Source organism: Equus caballus, chromosome 18 (assembly GCF_041296265.1).
Source record: "Equus caballus isolate H_3958 breed thoroughbred chromosome 18, TB-T2T, whole genome shotgun sequence".
In the NCBI taxonomy this organism is placed as follows: Eukaryota; Metazoa; Chordata; class Mammalia; order Perissodactyla; family Equidae; genus Equus; species Equus caballus.
Window position 1 is genome coordinate 39,260,691 of NC_091701.1, and position 12,134 is coordinate 39,272,824.

A 12,134-nucleotide genomic window follows, 5' to 3' on the forward strand; every position below is an offset into this window, starting at 1 on the left:
TCATTTTCAACAGTCTGGATATATTTTCAAAGTACATATAGTTAAGAATTTGGAAAGAATCTTTTCTTTTTAAGCTCGCCTTGGCTTTAGTCTGTTTCTGTCTAGCAAATCAGAAAAGACAAGTCATCAGCACACATTATTCCGGCCAAAATGTACGATAATGCTAAGCATCTCTTTTGCCGTCTAAGTAATAATGAATACTTTCATGATCAAGCTTATATTAGACAAAAACAATCATATTTTTAATTTTCATAGGTAATGGTGGGTCCCTGATATCCATAGATGATTCGTGTTTTAGATAGAGCTTACAATCTCTGCCTCACCAAAGTTCTTTATGAGTATCACTAATTCAAACAAAAAAATAGACTGGATCAAATTTTTCTCACTTTTGTTCCGTGTTTCTCTCTAAAGGACCTAAAGTCAAATGAGTAAAAGCCATGTGAAAAGAAGAAGGAGAACATGGGATATCCACAAACTTTATATCCAGCCTCAGGTTATTCAGGCATATATACAATATTTTATGAATATGGATTTAAATATCACACGTTGATGCTGTGTCTCGCTCCATGAAACTCAAAAAGTAATACTGTTTGGGGTTGTTAATGTTAAACCTCAAGATGTAAATCAGATTCAAAGTACATTAACAGAAAATTTCACTAAAATTGTCTTGCTTGCCACCATTCTGATAATGTTCACAGAAAACTTGAGTCCAGGAGTTGAAGCCTGTTATGTAGCTGGAAAGGAAAGTCCTGGCAAAGGTGACTATTCAGATAGCACTCACTCATGTGTCTACACCAGTTATTAAAATACTGAAATATTTCCATCTTGGTTGGTTAACAGCTACTATACAAAACTCCCAATGACATTCCTCTGCCCTAGACACCCAAAGCGACACCCCTCTCCCTGCCCCCAAGATGCCTCTAAATCTCTTCATGACCCACCAACTAAAGCGGTAAAACCTAACAGAGTAGGGTGCTCCCAGGACTCTGTTCCCCCTGAAGCTTCTATTCTGATTGGTTAGTTCCTATGCCATACCAGTCATCAAATATTTTAAATATCAACCTGGCTATACAGCATCATCATGATTTTATATCACTCATTTGCCCTGCTTTATTGTACGGTTATGCACATTTATCTGCAGAGAAGAGAAAAGCATTTTCGTTCCTGAGTAAATGCATCAGGCTTTTACGTAGATTTTATTTAAACAAAGAGATTATTCATTCTCATCTGATAGTAGACAGAATATCTTATTTGCTGAACCCAACGAGATTGAAAATACCTTTGTTGTCGGCAGCAATGAAACCAAGGATGTTTTCATGTCTCAGCATAACCGTCTGGTAAATTTCCGCCTCGCGAAACCAAGATCTTTCATCTCTGGAAGAGAATATTTTCACAGCCACATCTTCCCCACACCATCGTCCATGCCAGACCTCACCAAATCTCCCTTTTCCTACGATCTCCTGAAGTACAATCGTCCTTGCAATTGTTCTTTGAACCAACAGAGGTAGACCTAATCAAAGAAAAGATGGCATTGATGATTAAAAACAAGTGCCAGAAAAGAACTGTCATGATGACTATTATTTTCATAGAAAAAGCAAACATTTAAGCACTTTAATAATTTTACCAATTGTGAAGAAATAAGCACCTTTATGCCAAATTTTAATGTCAGGCCATGCTCAAAAAAATACTCCAAATTCTTAATATGAATTTCTCTTCTCATATTCATAAATAAAAATTTCTTGAACACAGCCTGCTGCTGCAGATAGCTGGTTTTCCAGAATTGCTACAAGTCTCTCTGATTTGTTCATTAAAGCCAGGGATGTTACCAAATACACAAAAGTTCAAAAAATACATGTCGTTGGCCTCTAAAATCAACTGGATGGCTCCTAGGACAACTGGGAAGGCAGAAGAATTCTTTGCGAGTTTTTTTAAAAACAAATTAAAATTGGAAAGTGAAGAATCAAACTCAGTGATCAAGTGGGGTGAACATGTTACACTAAAGGCAAGATCCAGTCATAGAAAATATCAAATAAATATTTTTTGTGGAATAAAAGAATATTCAATATATTCAAGAAAATATATTCAGGGTAGAATATTTAGATTCTTTGAGCCAATAACTTCACCTCTAGAATTCTATCCTAAAGATATAATGCAAAATGCAGAAAAATTTATGTCAAAATGTTTAGAGCCAGCCCCAGGTGCCTAGTGGTTAAATTCAGCATGTTCTGCTTTAACAGCCCAGGTTCGGTTCCTGGGCACAGACCTACACTGCTCTGTTAGCAGCCGTGCTGTGCTGGCAGCCCACATACTAAAAAAGAGAGGAAGATTGGCATGGATGTTAGCTCAGGGCAAATTTTGCTCAGCAAAAAAAAAAAAAAAAAGAGAGGGAGAGAGAAGTTTAATATATTATTATTATTGATGGAAAAATAAAGAAAAGTGTCAGATAATAGAAAAATTGTTAAATATAATGCAGAGACTAAGAGCACAGAAAAGAAAGACCTGGGCTCAAATTTCAGTTGTGCCACATAGTAACCATAGGCAAGTTTCTGAACTTGTCTGAGCTTTAGCTTCCTTGTCTGAAAAACTGGGGATAATTATATTACCTATCTCATAGGGATACTGTGAGAATTAATAAGCTTAATATTAAAATCCTAGCACAGGATCTGGCATATTACTTACTCAGGAATGGTTAGCCCTTAATATTATGTCTTAGGACAGATTACTTAGAGCTAACAACTGCTGCCAATCTTCCTCTTTTTGTATGTGAGCCGCTGTCACAGCATGGCCACTGGCAGACGAGTGGTGTAGGTCTGCACCCAGGAACTGAACCTGGGCCACCGAAGCAGAGTGCGCCAAACTTAACCACTAGGCCACTGGAGCTGGCCCTGAAGAGGTATTTCTTAGTGACATGAGAAATTACTTTTGCTAGAATGTGAAATGAAAACATTATGGTAAATTCTATCCATCTAAATAAGTGTATCTAGCTATTCAAAATATGCTCAGGAAAAAGACTGAAAAGGAAATATGCTAAATGCCATAACAGTGACTTCTATTTAGTGGAATCAGGGTGAACTGTGATATGCTTCTTTCTAATTTTGTACATTTTCTTAATTTCCACAATGGGTATTTACTACTCTTATAATTAGAGGGAAAATAGTTAAAGGGGTCACAGTATAAATTTATTCTGGAAAGTCATGTTTAGTTACTGTCATTGCACTCAGATGGCTGGGAAACCCTCATAGCAACAGCCCTGGAAGCTCCTGCAGACTTCGGCCTCCCCTCCTGAAATGAGCCACGGTTTATGCACACGCTCTCAGCTTCATGAGAACCACCCACCATGGCTAAATAAGCGCAGACTGTAAGTTTGCTATTATGGGTCTCAACAATTAGTCACAGAGCCCCACAGCCAGAAAGTTCTCCTGAGATCATCTGGTTCAACTTTATCATCTTAGAGATGAGAAAATTAGGGCCCCAAGGTAATCAAAGATTTGCCTGGGAATATGTTGCTAGCGAGAGGCAGACCTGCAACTAAAACACTGGTCCTTAGTTCAAACTTTTGCTCTCTCATCATCCAACAGGTATGCCTGCAGTCTTCCTCTGTTGAGCAGATTTCTAGCAGCAAACCATACGGGCTATTTTTGTAGCTAGAGCCAATTTTTTTTTTAGTACTTGACCACACAATAAAAGTTGTACTAACAATTATTAGGCCAAATCGCAATATTAATCTCTCCCTCCCGCCCCCATCTTGCACACACACTCACAAAAACATCACCACCAACCACCACAACCAAACAACAACTGGCTAGTGACCTAGACAAGCCGATGTTTTCAAACCACAAATTGATCAAGCACGTGATCAATGCCACAGACCATAGACAGAAGTAAGATGACAGCATCTAAGGGACTCAGCACAGCAATTAGGTTGGGACAGTAAAAGTCAATGAAAGGTGCTTCAGGGGGCCGGCCCAGTGGCGCAGCAGTTAAGTTCGCACGTTCCACTTCTCTGCAGCCCGGGGTTCACCAGTTCGGATCCTGGGTGCGGACATGGTACAAACGCTTGGCAAGCCATGCTGTGGTAAGCGTACCACATATAAAGTAGAGGAAAATGAGCACAGATGTTAGCTCAGGGCCGGTCTTCCTCAGCAAAAAGAGGAGGACTGGCAGTAGTTAGCTCAGAGCTAATCTTCCTCAAAAAAAAAAAGAAAGGTGCTTTGGTATCTTTGAAAGCAACCTCCCCAAATAATCCAATTCTTGTGTTATACACTTAGAGCTTTCTTTTGAAGATCCATGGACTTTCCTTCCCTTTGTAGGTTCGTTTTACTCTTTTTTACAGGAGTTGTAGAAGCTGATGCCTTTCAGATGGAAAGGCACCTCTCAGCGGTGTCAGAAGTGTTATATCATGAGAGGAAAGCCGCCATCTACCCAGTTTCTGAGAAGCCACCTGAGACACAATCCACTCTCAAAGAAAGCCCAGCAAAACAGTTCACTTTCTCTCCTGCCGGCATTATGTCTCTTTGAAATTTGTCCCTGACCTGGTCATGGATAAGCTTCACAATTTCTGTTTCTCAACATCTGACAAAGCTGCCTCTCGTTTAAGGTTACTGGCTAACGAAGAGATGCCGAGGGGAAGCAGAGCTGCCTGCCTTCCTCCCCAAGGGTGAGCTGCTGTGACAGAACCCTGGCTGCAGATGGACCCATCCTCTTGGGTTCTGGATGGTAGCACAGAGTTCCTTTCAGCCAGTGGTCACTGCTAAAAATATGCAGCTGGCTTCGGGAAAAAGTGTCTAAAACCCTTTCAAATTGGTCATTAAAGAAATCCTTCATGCTTGGGTACATTTACAGCTTTCTTTTTAAGAGACAGAATAATCTAAAAAGGAGAGGGTCCAACAGTCAATAAATCCAGTTTCAGGATTAAAGATGCACCCCAAAAATTCACTTTTTCTTTTATGCCCTGGCTTAGGACTACTTTCTTAAACTAAATATCCAGTCTCCAGTTATAAAATCTCTATTCCTTTTATTGGAAAGGGAAATCCTTGGTCATCTCAAACATATTCAAGAAGTAGCTCCCAAATCCACATTTCTACCTGACATCTTCAGACGAACCGCCACGCTTTGGTGGGGATTAAATAGATGACTATTTAGCCACTCGAAACTTTTAAAGAAATTACGTGAGGTTTCAAGGAACTTGGCACAAATCAGAGCTCTCTGTGCCCACAACGTTGCCAGTGCTCAAGAAATAGGGCACAGCAGGCCTCAAAATGTAATGCTAGAGGAAAGAGTGTTGAGTCCTACGAAGTTGTAGTTTTAAATAAAGAACACTAACATTACATCCAATAATCTAATTTGGATTTCAGTTTTATAAACTTGGCAGTTTGGAGATAGTCTCCCGAATATTCCTCCTCTGAAAACGTGCCACCTAATTTGTGCAATGGTGGTGTAACCATTGAAACTGGTCAGTGACAGTGGAGGCGACCTTGCTCCTAGAAGCAGCAGTCTGAGCTCCCCGGATGACGTAGTTAGGCTTCTCTTTTCCGAGGAATACTTGTCTGTCCAAAGCTGCTCCATGTTAAATTTGATGTTCATATAGATGCTATCATCCCTCTGTCATCTGCCCCCGTTAACTGTGCCTGCCTGGAGGCTCCTAAAGGCCATGGGCAAGGGAGTTCCTCAAAATCTGTTTCGGGTAATCATCCTTAGTGATCTTTCCAAAGCAAGAGGCGATGCAGGAGCTTCTGAAGTGGCTCTCCTAGGCTTACCCTAGTTCTTATTTCTGCAACACCACGTGCTGACAGGGTTTCTGGAAATATATATGAGACCAGGGTTCCTCTCTGCCATTTCAGAGAGTTTGCTATTACAAAGGAAACTCTCCTCTGTCACCAGAAACCCAAAAAGCCCACAGATGCTTTGTGATGTGAGAAACGCTCATTTAGGCCATAATACAGCCTGGTACTTTGAATTGCTTCACCAGGGATTCTGGAGTTCCATTAAAGAGGAAGAGTGCTATGTAACCTTAGCAGCAAAAGCCAGCACAGGAACGCTGTGCGCTTCCCTTTCATCTTCCATTGCTATGCTTTAAGAACACATTCTTGATTTTAATTTCGGGTCAGCTCCCTGTTAACTTCACACACACATCCCAGGGGATGCCTACAGATTCTGAAGACCTTCATAACCACAAGCAAAGGGGCTGTAAGAACACTACTTTGCATGACTAACATCTTTTCCCCAAGACTCAACTGCTTATATAAAGTAACTCTTTTGAACCCATGAAACATTACCAAGAGAGCAACAATGATTATTACTAACTATGATGGGGGAGAAGGGAGAAAAGAGAAACTCTTTCTTGCTTCAAAAATAAATTCTGAAGTCATGTGAAAATGACAGTCTGAATGCCTAAAACATAAAAGGCAATTGAGAAGACTTCTTCAGGCCATGACAGTGTTTTCTCTTCATCAAATCCTAAAAGAAGTTTCTATATCAGAATTTACCATGTACCATATCAAGCATTTTAAACAGTAGAATTCATAATATTTGGGCCCTTTTTGTTAAAAGTTGTTTTTATTTATTTTTAAATAAGTTTTCTTACTGAAAAATGGACAATGGGCACATACCAGAGCCAGATCCAGAGGCGGTCACATCGTAAATCAGATCTTTTAGAGTTTTTCCAGCATTTACCAGATTGCACTCAGAGAGGGGCTCCTCCACATTCTGTCTCTTTTTCTTTCTGTATGTACACTGTCGGCCTTGGCAGACCCATACTGTCAGCACTGCAGCTATGGACAGGAGGCAAACTGGCACAGTAACAACAATGGTCAGCTCCAAGGGTCCGAGTTTTGGGGCATTTGGTGATGCTTTAATTAAAAAAAGAAAGAACATGACCATAAATCAACCCATTTCAAATATTTTAGAAATTGGAAATGCAATCGCCCAAATTTCACATCTATAACGTGCAGCTACACTGTATGCACTTATGTCAGTTGGTAAAGACTCTGTGCTATAAGCAAAGATGGGGAAAGGGATTGAGGTTAGGGCGTAGCTAGGAATAATTATGCCAGGCGACAACACGAGACAGAATTAGGAACTTGGAAAGCACTAGCATACAGAATCCTTTTTAAAACCTCCAAACCATCTGAGATTTTTCTCCCACTCTCTCCCCATTTTTCAGCTGTCCATCCTTAGAGTACATTCATTCATTCATGCCACAAATAATTCCTGAGTTCTGGCAATATGTTGCCAGCACTATTCGAGGCACTGGACATATAGTGGTGAGTGAGAGAGCCCAAATCCTTGCTCTTGTGATGCTTATGTTCTCATACACCCATTAAAAAGATGGCTATGCAATACAAACGCAAGGGATGGTAAGTGCTATGAAGAAAATGAAGCCAAGGAAACAGAGTGACAGCGAGATGCTACTTTCCATCGACTGGTCATGGGAGGCCACTCCGGGGAGGCACCAGGGAGCAACAACAGAAGTCTCTCAGGGAAACAAGGGTGAGGTGCCCTAGGTGTGGACCTGTTTAGCGTGTTCGAGAACAACCTGTGCCCAGAGCACAGTAAACTCGGAGAAGATAGAAGGAAATGGGGTCAGGGAGGTAAAAAAGAGAAAGATCATGTGGGGTCTGGTAGGCTAAAAGGAGGACTGTGAATTTTATTCTAAGTAGAAGCTGTTGCAGGGTTTTCAGCAGGCAAAAGATAAGATCTAACTTATATTCTGAGCGGCTGCTGTGTGAATAGACACACGTAACACAAGCTTACGAGTGAAGAGACCAATTAGAAACTGAATGCAATGATCCAGGTGAGACATGATGGTGTGGGGTGACAACTCTCTAAAATAGCACTCCCTTCTCATTCTCCATTCACTCTCTGTACCCTTTTCCTGTTTTATTTTAATTCCTGGATCTTATCACCACCTGGCACATCATATATTCATTTATTTATTATCTGATTCCCTCCCAAGAACATATGCTTCGTGAGCGGAAGAACTTGGCCTGCTTTGTTCCCAAATATATGCGCCGTGTTTACAATGGTAGTTCTTGAATGGGAGAATCACTAAAGGTTCTACTGGTTTTATGTTTAATAAGTAAGGGATAAGACATTTAGTTTCAGAAAAATAAATATGATCACTGAAACCAAATAACATAAGGATATAATTAAACTTGTGACTCTAATTTTAAAACACATATAGCCAGATTTTTTTTTAAGTTGACCTTGCATGTAAGAAATCTTTTTAATTTAGAACAAAAGGGGATACAAGAAAAACCTGTGATGACAGATACTTCCTGTGTTTTTCAAAGAAATTATTTTGACACTTGAAGTGAGCACGTAGTTCATTTTCTTTTCATTCACTAAAGACAGCCTCAGCATCAATTTAATTTTATCCCTAAGTCCTGCCATCAAGGATGTTGATTTTTAGTTTTGATAAACCTTGGGGTGTATTTGATAGAATATTGGAATAGAATTCTGAAGTCTTAGGTTCTCAAACACCAAGGAGAAGGAGAAGAAAGCAGGCTTTGGAGAGAGAGGTCTGCTTCCAAGCGTGGGCTGCCACTTTCTCACTATGTGGCTATTGTGCCGTGGGACAACTGCACGCCCTCCGGCCCGCTGACTCTGCACAGGCACGGTGAGAGTTAGAGACAATGCATGGGAATCAACAGCATAATGCCTGCACCTGAGAGTCTACACTCATGACAACGACAATGGCCCTTGTGAATCAGCCATTCCTCAGACTTCCTAGAGAGTTTATTATAGTAAATCTATTTACATATTACTTACAATGTGTCAACCAGAATACATATGATTTGAAAACAAATATTATTTAATTCTAAAGGAAAAAGAATCAAATTCCTCAAAAAATGTGTTCATAGAAGTTTCACTATAATCCTAAAAATAGTAGTCTATCTACTACCAATGAGTAAAAGATTTAAAAGTGTTGAGTGAACCTTGGAAACAAACACAATCCACACTCTTGCACTTCGCCTGGTGACTTCTGGCAGATCACCGGCTTTCCTCCTCCTGAGTGTTTTATACTCCTCTGAAAGCATTAGACGTCGCACGGGTGCATCTGAGGACAGCTTGGGCTTGAGAGTTCTTACAAGAAGGAGATAAAAGCTCCTGGACTTGACTTTGCTTGAGAAATCATTAACCATGGCACCTGCAACTTGTAACGTTTGCTGTTATAAAAGAGCTTCATTACCCATTTGACAATGAACTTTCAAATCGACATTTCAAGTTGTATTCATATTTTCATGGCCTCACAAAGGTATTCTAGGAATGCAAAGAAAGCCCACAATGCACTTAATTACTTGCAACTTACATAAACATCTATTTAAATCTGTTTTTAAAAATAAAATTCCACTATCGGATACATTTATATGGCTAAATTTTATTTTGAAATACATTATCAGGAACTATCAATATCAACATTACAGTTAAAAGCTTATTGATTATCTTCATTTTGGTAAAGCTCTATTAAGCAGAGCTCTGATCATCACTATGGCAACCCATAAAGAGGCAAAAGGTCAGTAAGCCTGAAAACAGAATAATATTTATAAAAGTACACTGCTCTGGTGAAGGCTGCTGCACTCAGGGATGTTTATTACAGATGGGCAATGTTTCTACTTTTGTGAACAAATTTACTGATATGAGTTAGTAAGAAAAAAAGATTACTCAGCTAGAAAAAGGCTAGCGACATCATCCAGAAAGAGCTCCTTAAACACTGAGCAATTTTCAAAGCAAACATTTGTAACACTATCTTCTAAACCAAATGTTGATTGTAATTTCTACAGGAGATAAATGAAAAACTGTAATGTACACCCAATGAGTCATGATAGAAGGAGACAGTAGTGCAGTTAAGAATACATTTTAATAAGTTACCTTTGATGACATATTAATTTTTCTGGCAGGTTTTACATTCTTGATCATAGAACTCTTATTTTTTGATAGTTTCCAGTTTTTGAGATTGTCTGTGTCAATTGAGATGCGTTCTCCATGGAATAAGCAGCTTCATGGGGGGATATGTTAATCCCAAGTGCGGTCTGGGAAGTGCTGCACTGCTAATTCAAGTTATTTCACTCCCTAGTGAATTAAATAGAAGAGAATGGGGAAAAAGAGAGAAAAGTGCTAGGCCAGATGGGTGAGAGCAGAGCTCACAAATCTCTCCCCTGTATAAGTTATAATACATTAAACCAAGACAACACAGGGGAAGGAAGTATTTACAAGGCAGGGAGAAGGGAGCATCGACTTGAATGAGGTGGAAGATTCTGTACAGCTGAAGACATCATGTGAACGGCAAAAGAATTTAAGAAGATAAAATTTTTTTTAAAAAAAAGGAAAAACAGAAAAGGAAAAAGGAAGGAAAGAAGAAAGAAGGAAAAAAGTTTTTTACCTGTAAAAATACCTTTATTAAAATGGCATCAATATATGCTTGGCTATAACTTCTTCCTGGCTCCAACACATATTGGTTTATATCTCCAAAATTTTTTTATTGAAGTGTAAGTGACATACAATATCCTATTAGTTTCACAAGTACATCACAGTGATTTGGTATTTATATAACTACAAAAGGATCACTATGATAAGTCTAGTTACCATCTGTCACTACACTGTTACTACAATATTATTGACTATATTCCCTATGCTGTCCATTACATCCCCATGACTTATTTATTTTATAATTGGAAGTCTGTACCTCTTAATCCTCTTCATCTATTTCGCTCACCCTCCAATGCCTCCCTGCTCTGGCAACCACCAGCTTGTTCTCTGTATCCATGAGTCTGTTTCTGTTTTGTTTTCTTTCGTCTGCTCGTCTGTTTTGTTTTTTAGATTTCATGCGTAAGTGAAATCCTATGGTATTTGCCTTTCTCTGTCTGACTTACTTCACTTAGCATAATACCTTCTAGATCTACCCATGTTGTTGCAAATGACAGTATTTATTTTTGTGAATTTTGCAAGTTTCCCTAGAGACGCGAGGGGAACTGGTGATGGTAAAAGGCGATGGTGGTTGACACTGCCCAAATAAAGTCCAGAACCAGTTTAGATGCCTCCACTTCTCCCAGGACAGTTCACTGCTCCCATTACCTCCTTGCCACTTCCTATTTCTGGCTTTAGGGAGGCAAACTCCTCAAGACGAAAAGAAAAAGATGAGAAAATGTGGGCATGATCCCCATCTTTCCACCCCTGCTGACCTCTTCTCTTTCTTTCCTAAAAGTCTGAAAAATTATTGACGTGTATGAGATTTATTTGACCTTCAAATTAATTTAACTTACATTTCCTTAGTAAACGCTATTAGGAGGAGAAGCCTTGGAACTACGTGGAGATACAGACTTGACCAACTGCTTCAAATAACTCGTACTGACACTAACATAAAAGTCTTGTAGTAGTATATCTACATTCAACTTACAGGCACATTTCTTCTCTATATTTGAATGACATTCAACTGACTAGAAACTAAGATATGACTATGGAGCGATGTATGGAACCTCTTTGAGGATAGAGTGACTGAAGAGACATATATCGGCTGGACAGCTGTTTAAAAACAAATTCAGATAAAGAACACAGAGGTCTTCATCCAGACAAAGCACATTTTAATGAAACATTTCAAGGTTAGCGCTTCCTTCCCAAAAGCTGCTGGAACAAGTAGCTAGCGAAATTTAAAAGGATCAGAACATCCCTAAAGAAACCACAGACTGATTTAGCATTAAAACCACTCCTCTTCCTTTCATGAAAGATTTTCCTCAAGTGAAAAGATACCATTTGGCAAGGCTGAATCCATGAATGTATAAATATCAAGTCTCCAACTGCCTCCTCACCCCACCCCCAAAAAAGGGGAAGCATTTCTTTCTCCAGTTTCTGGCTTTGAAATGTTCTCAGGTAAAAAACCAGCCAAAAAGACAATGTTGCTTGAGATGCTTCTGATGGGTCTGTTTCTGTCCTTACACCGCGAGGAAATGCCACAAGGTCAACTGAATGATGTGGTGATATACCGTGCAACCACATATCCTATAAATCTCCTATGACACAACCCTGTGACTTCAATTAAAGAGTTTTTGTTTAGTTCACAAGTTTCTGGGGGAAAAATGTGGAAATAATATGTGCAGCTGAAAGAAGAAAGAATAAATTACCTCTAAGACATTCAAAGC

General features: G+C 39.4%; 1 protein-coding gene across 2 annotated transcripts in view; it reads right to left on the minus strand.

The window, feature by feature from the left end:
- The window catches only part of ACVR1C (activin A receptor type 1C), a 74,203-nt gene that overhangs the window by 18,177 nt on the left and 43,892 nt on the right, over positions 1–12,134 (minus strand). For both annotated transcript variants that reach the window (XM_023622943.2, XM_070240975.1), the window contains exons 3-4: positions 6,609–6,848; positions 1,280–1,510 (exon numbers count right to left, since the gene is read on the minus strand). In XM_023622943.2, the coding sequence (XP_023478711.1) occupies positions 1,280–1,510; positions 6,609–6,848 (471 nt within the window). The remainder of the gene's footprint in view (positions 1–1,279; positions 1,511–6,608; positions 6,849–12,134) is intronic.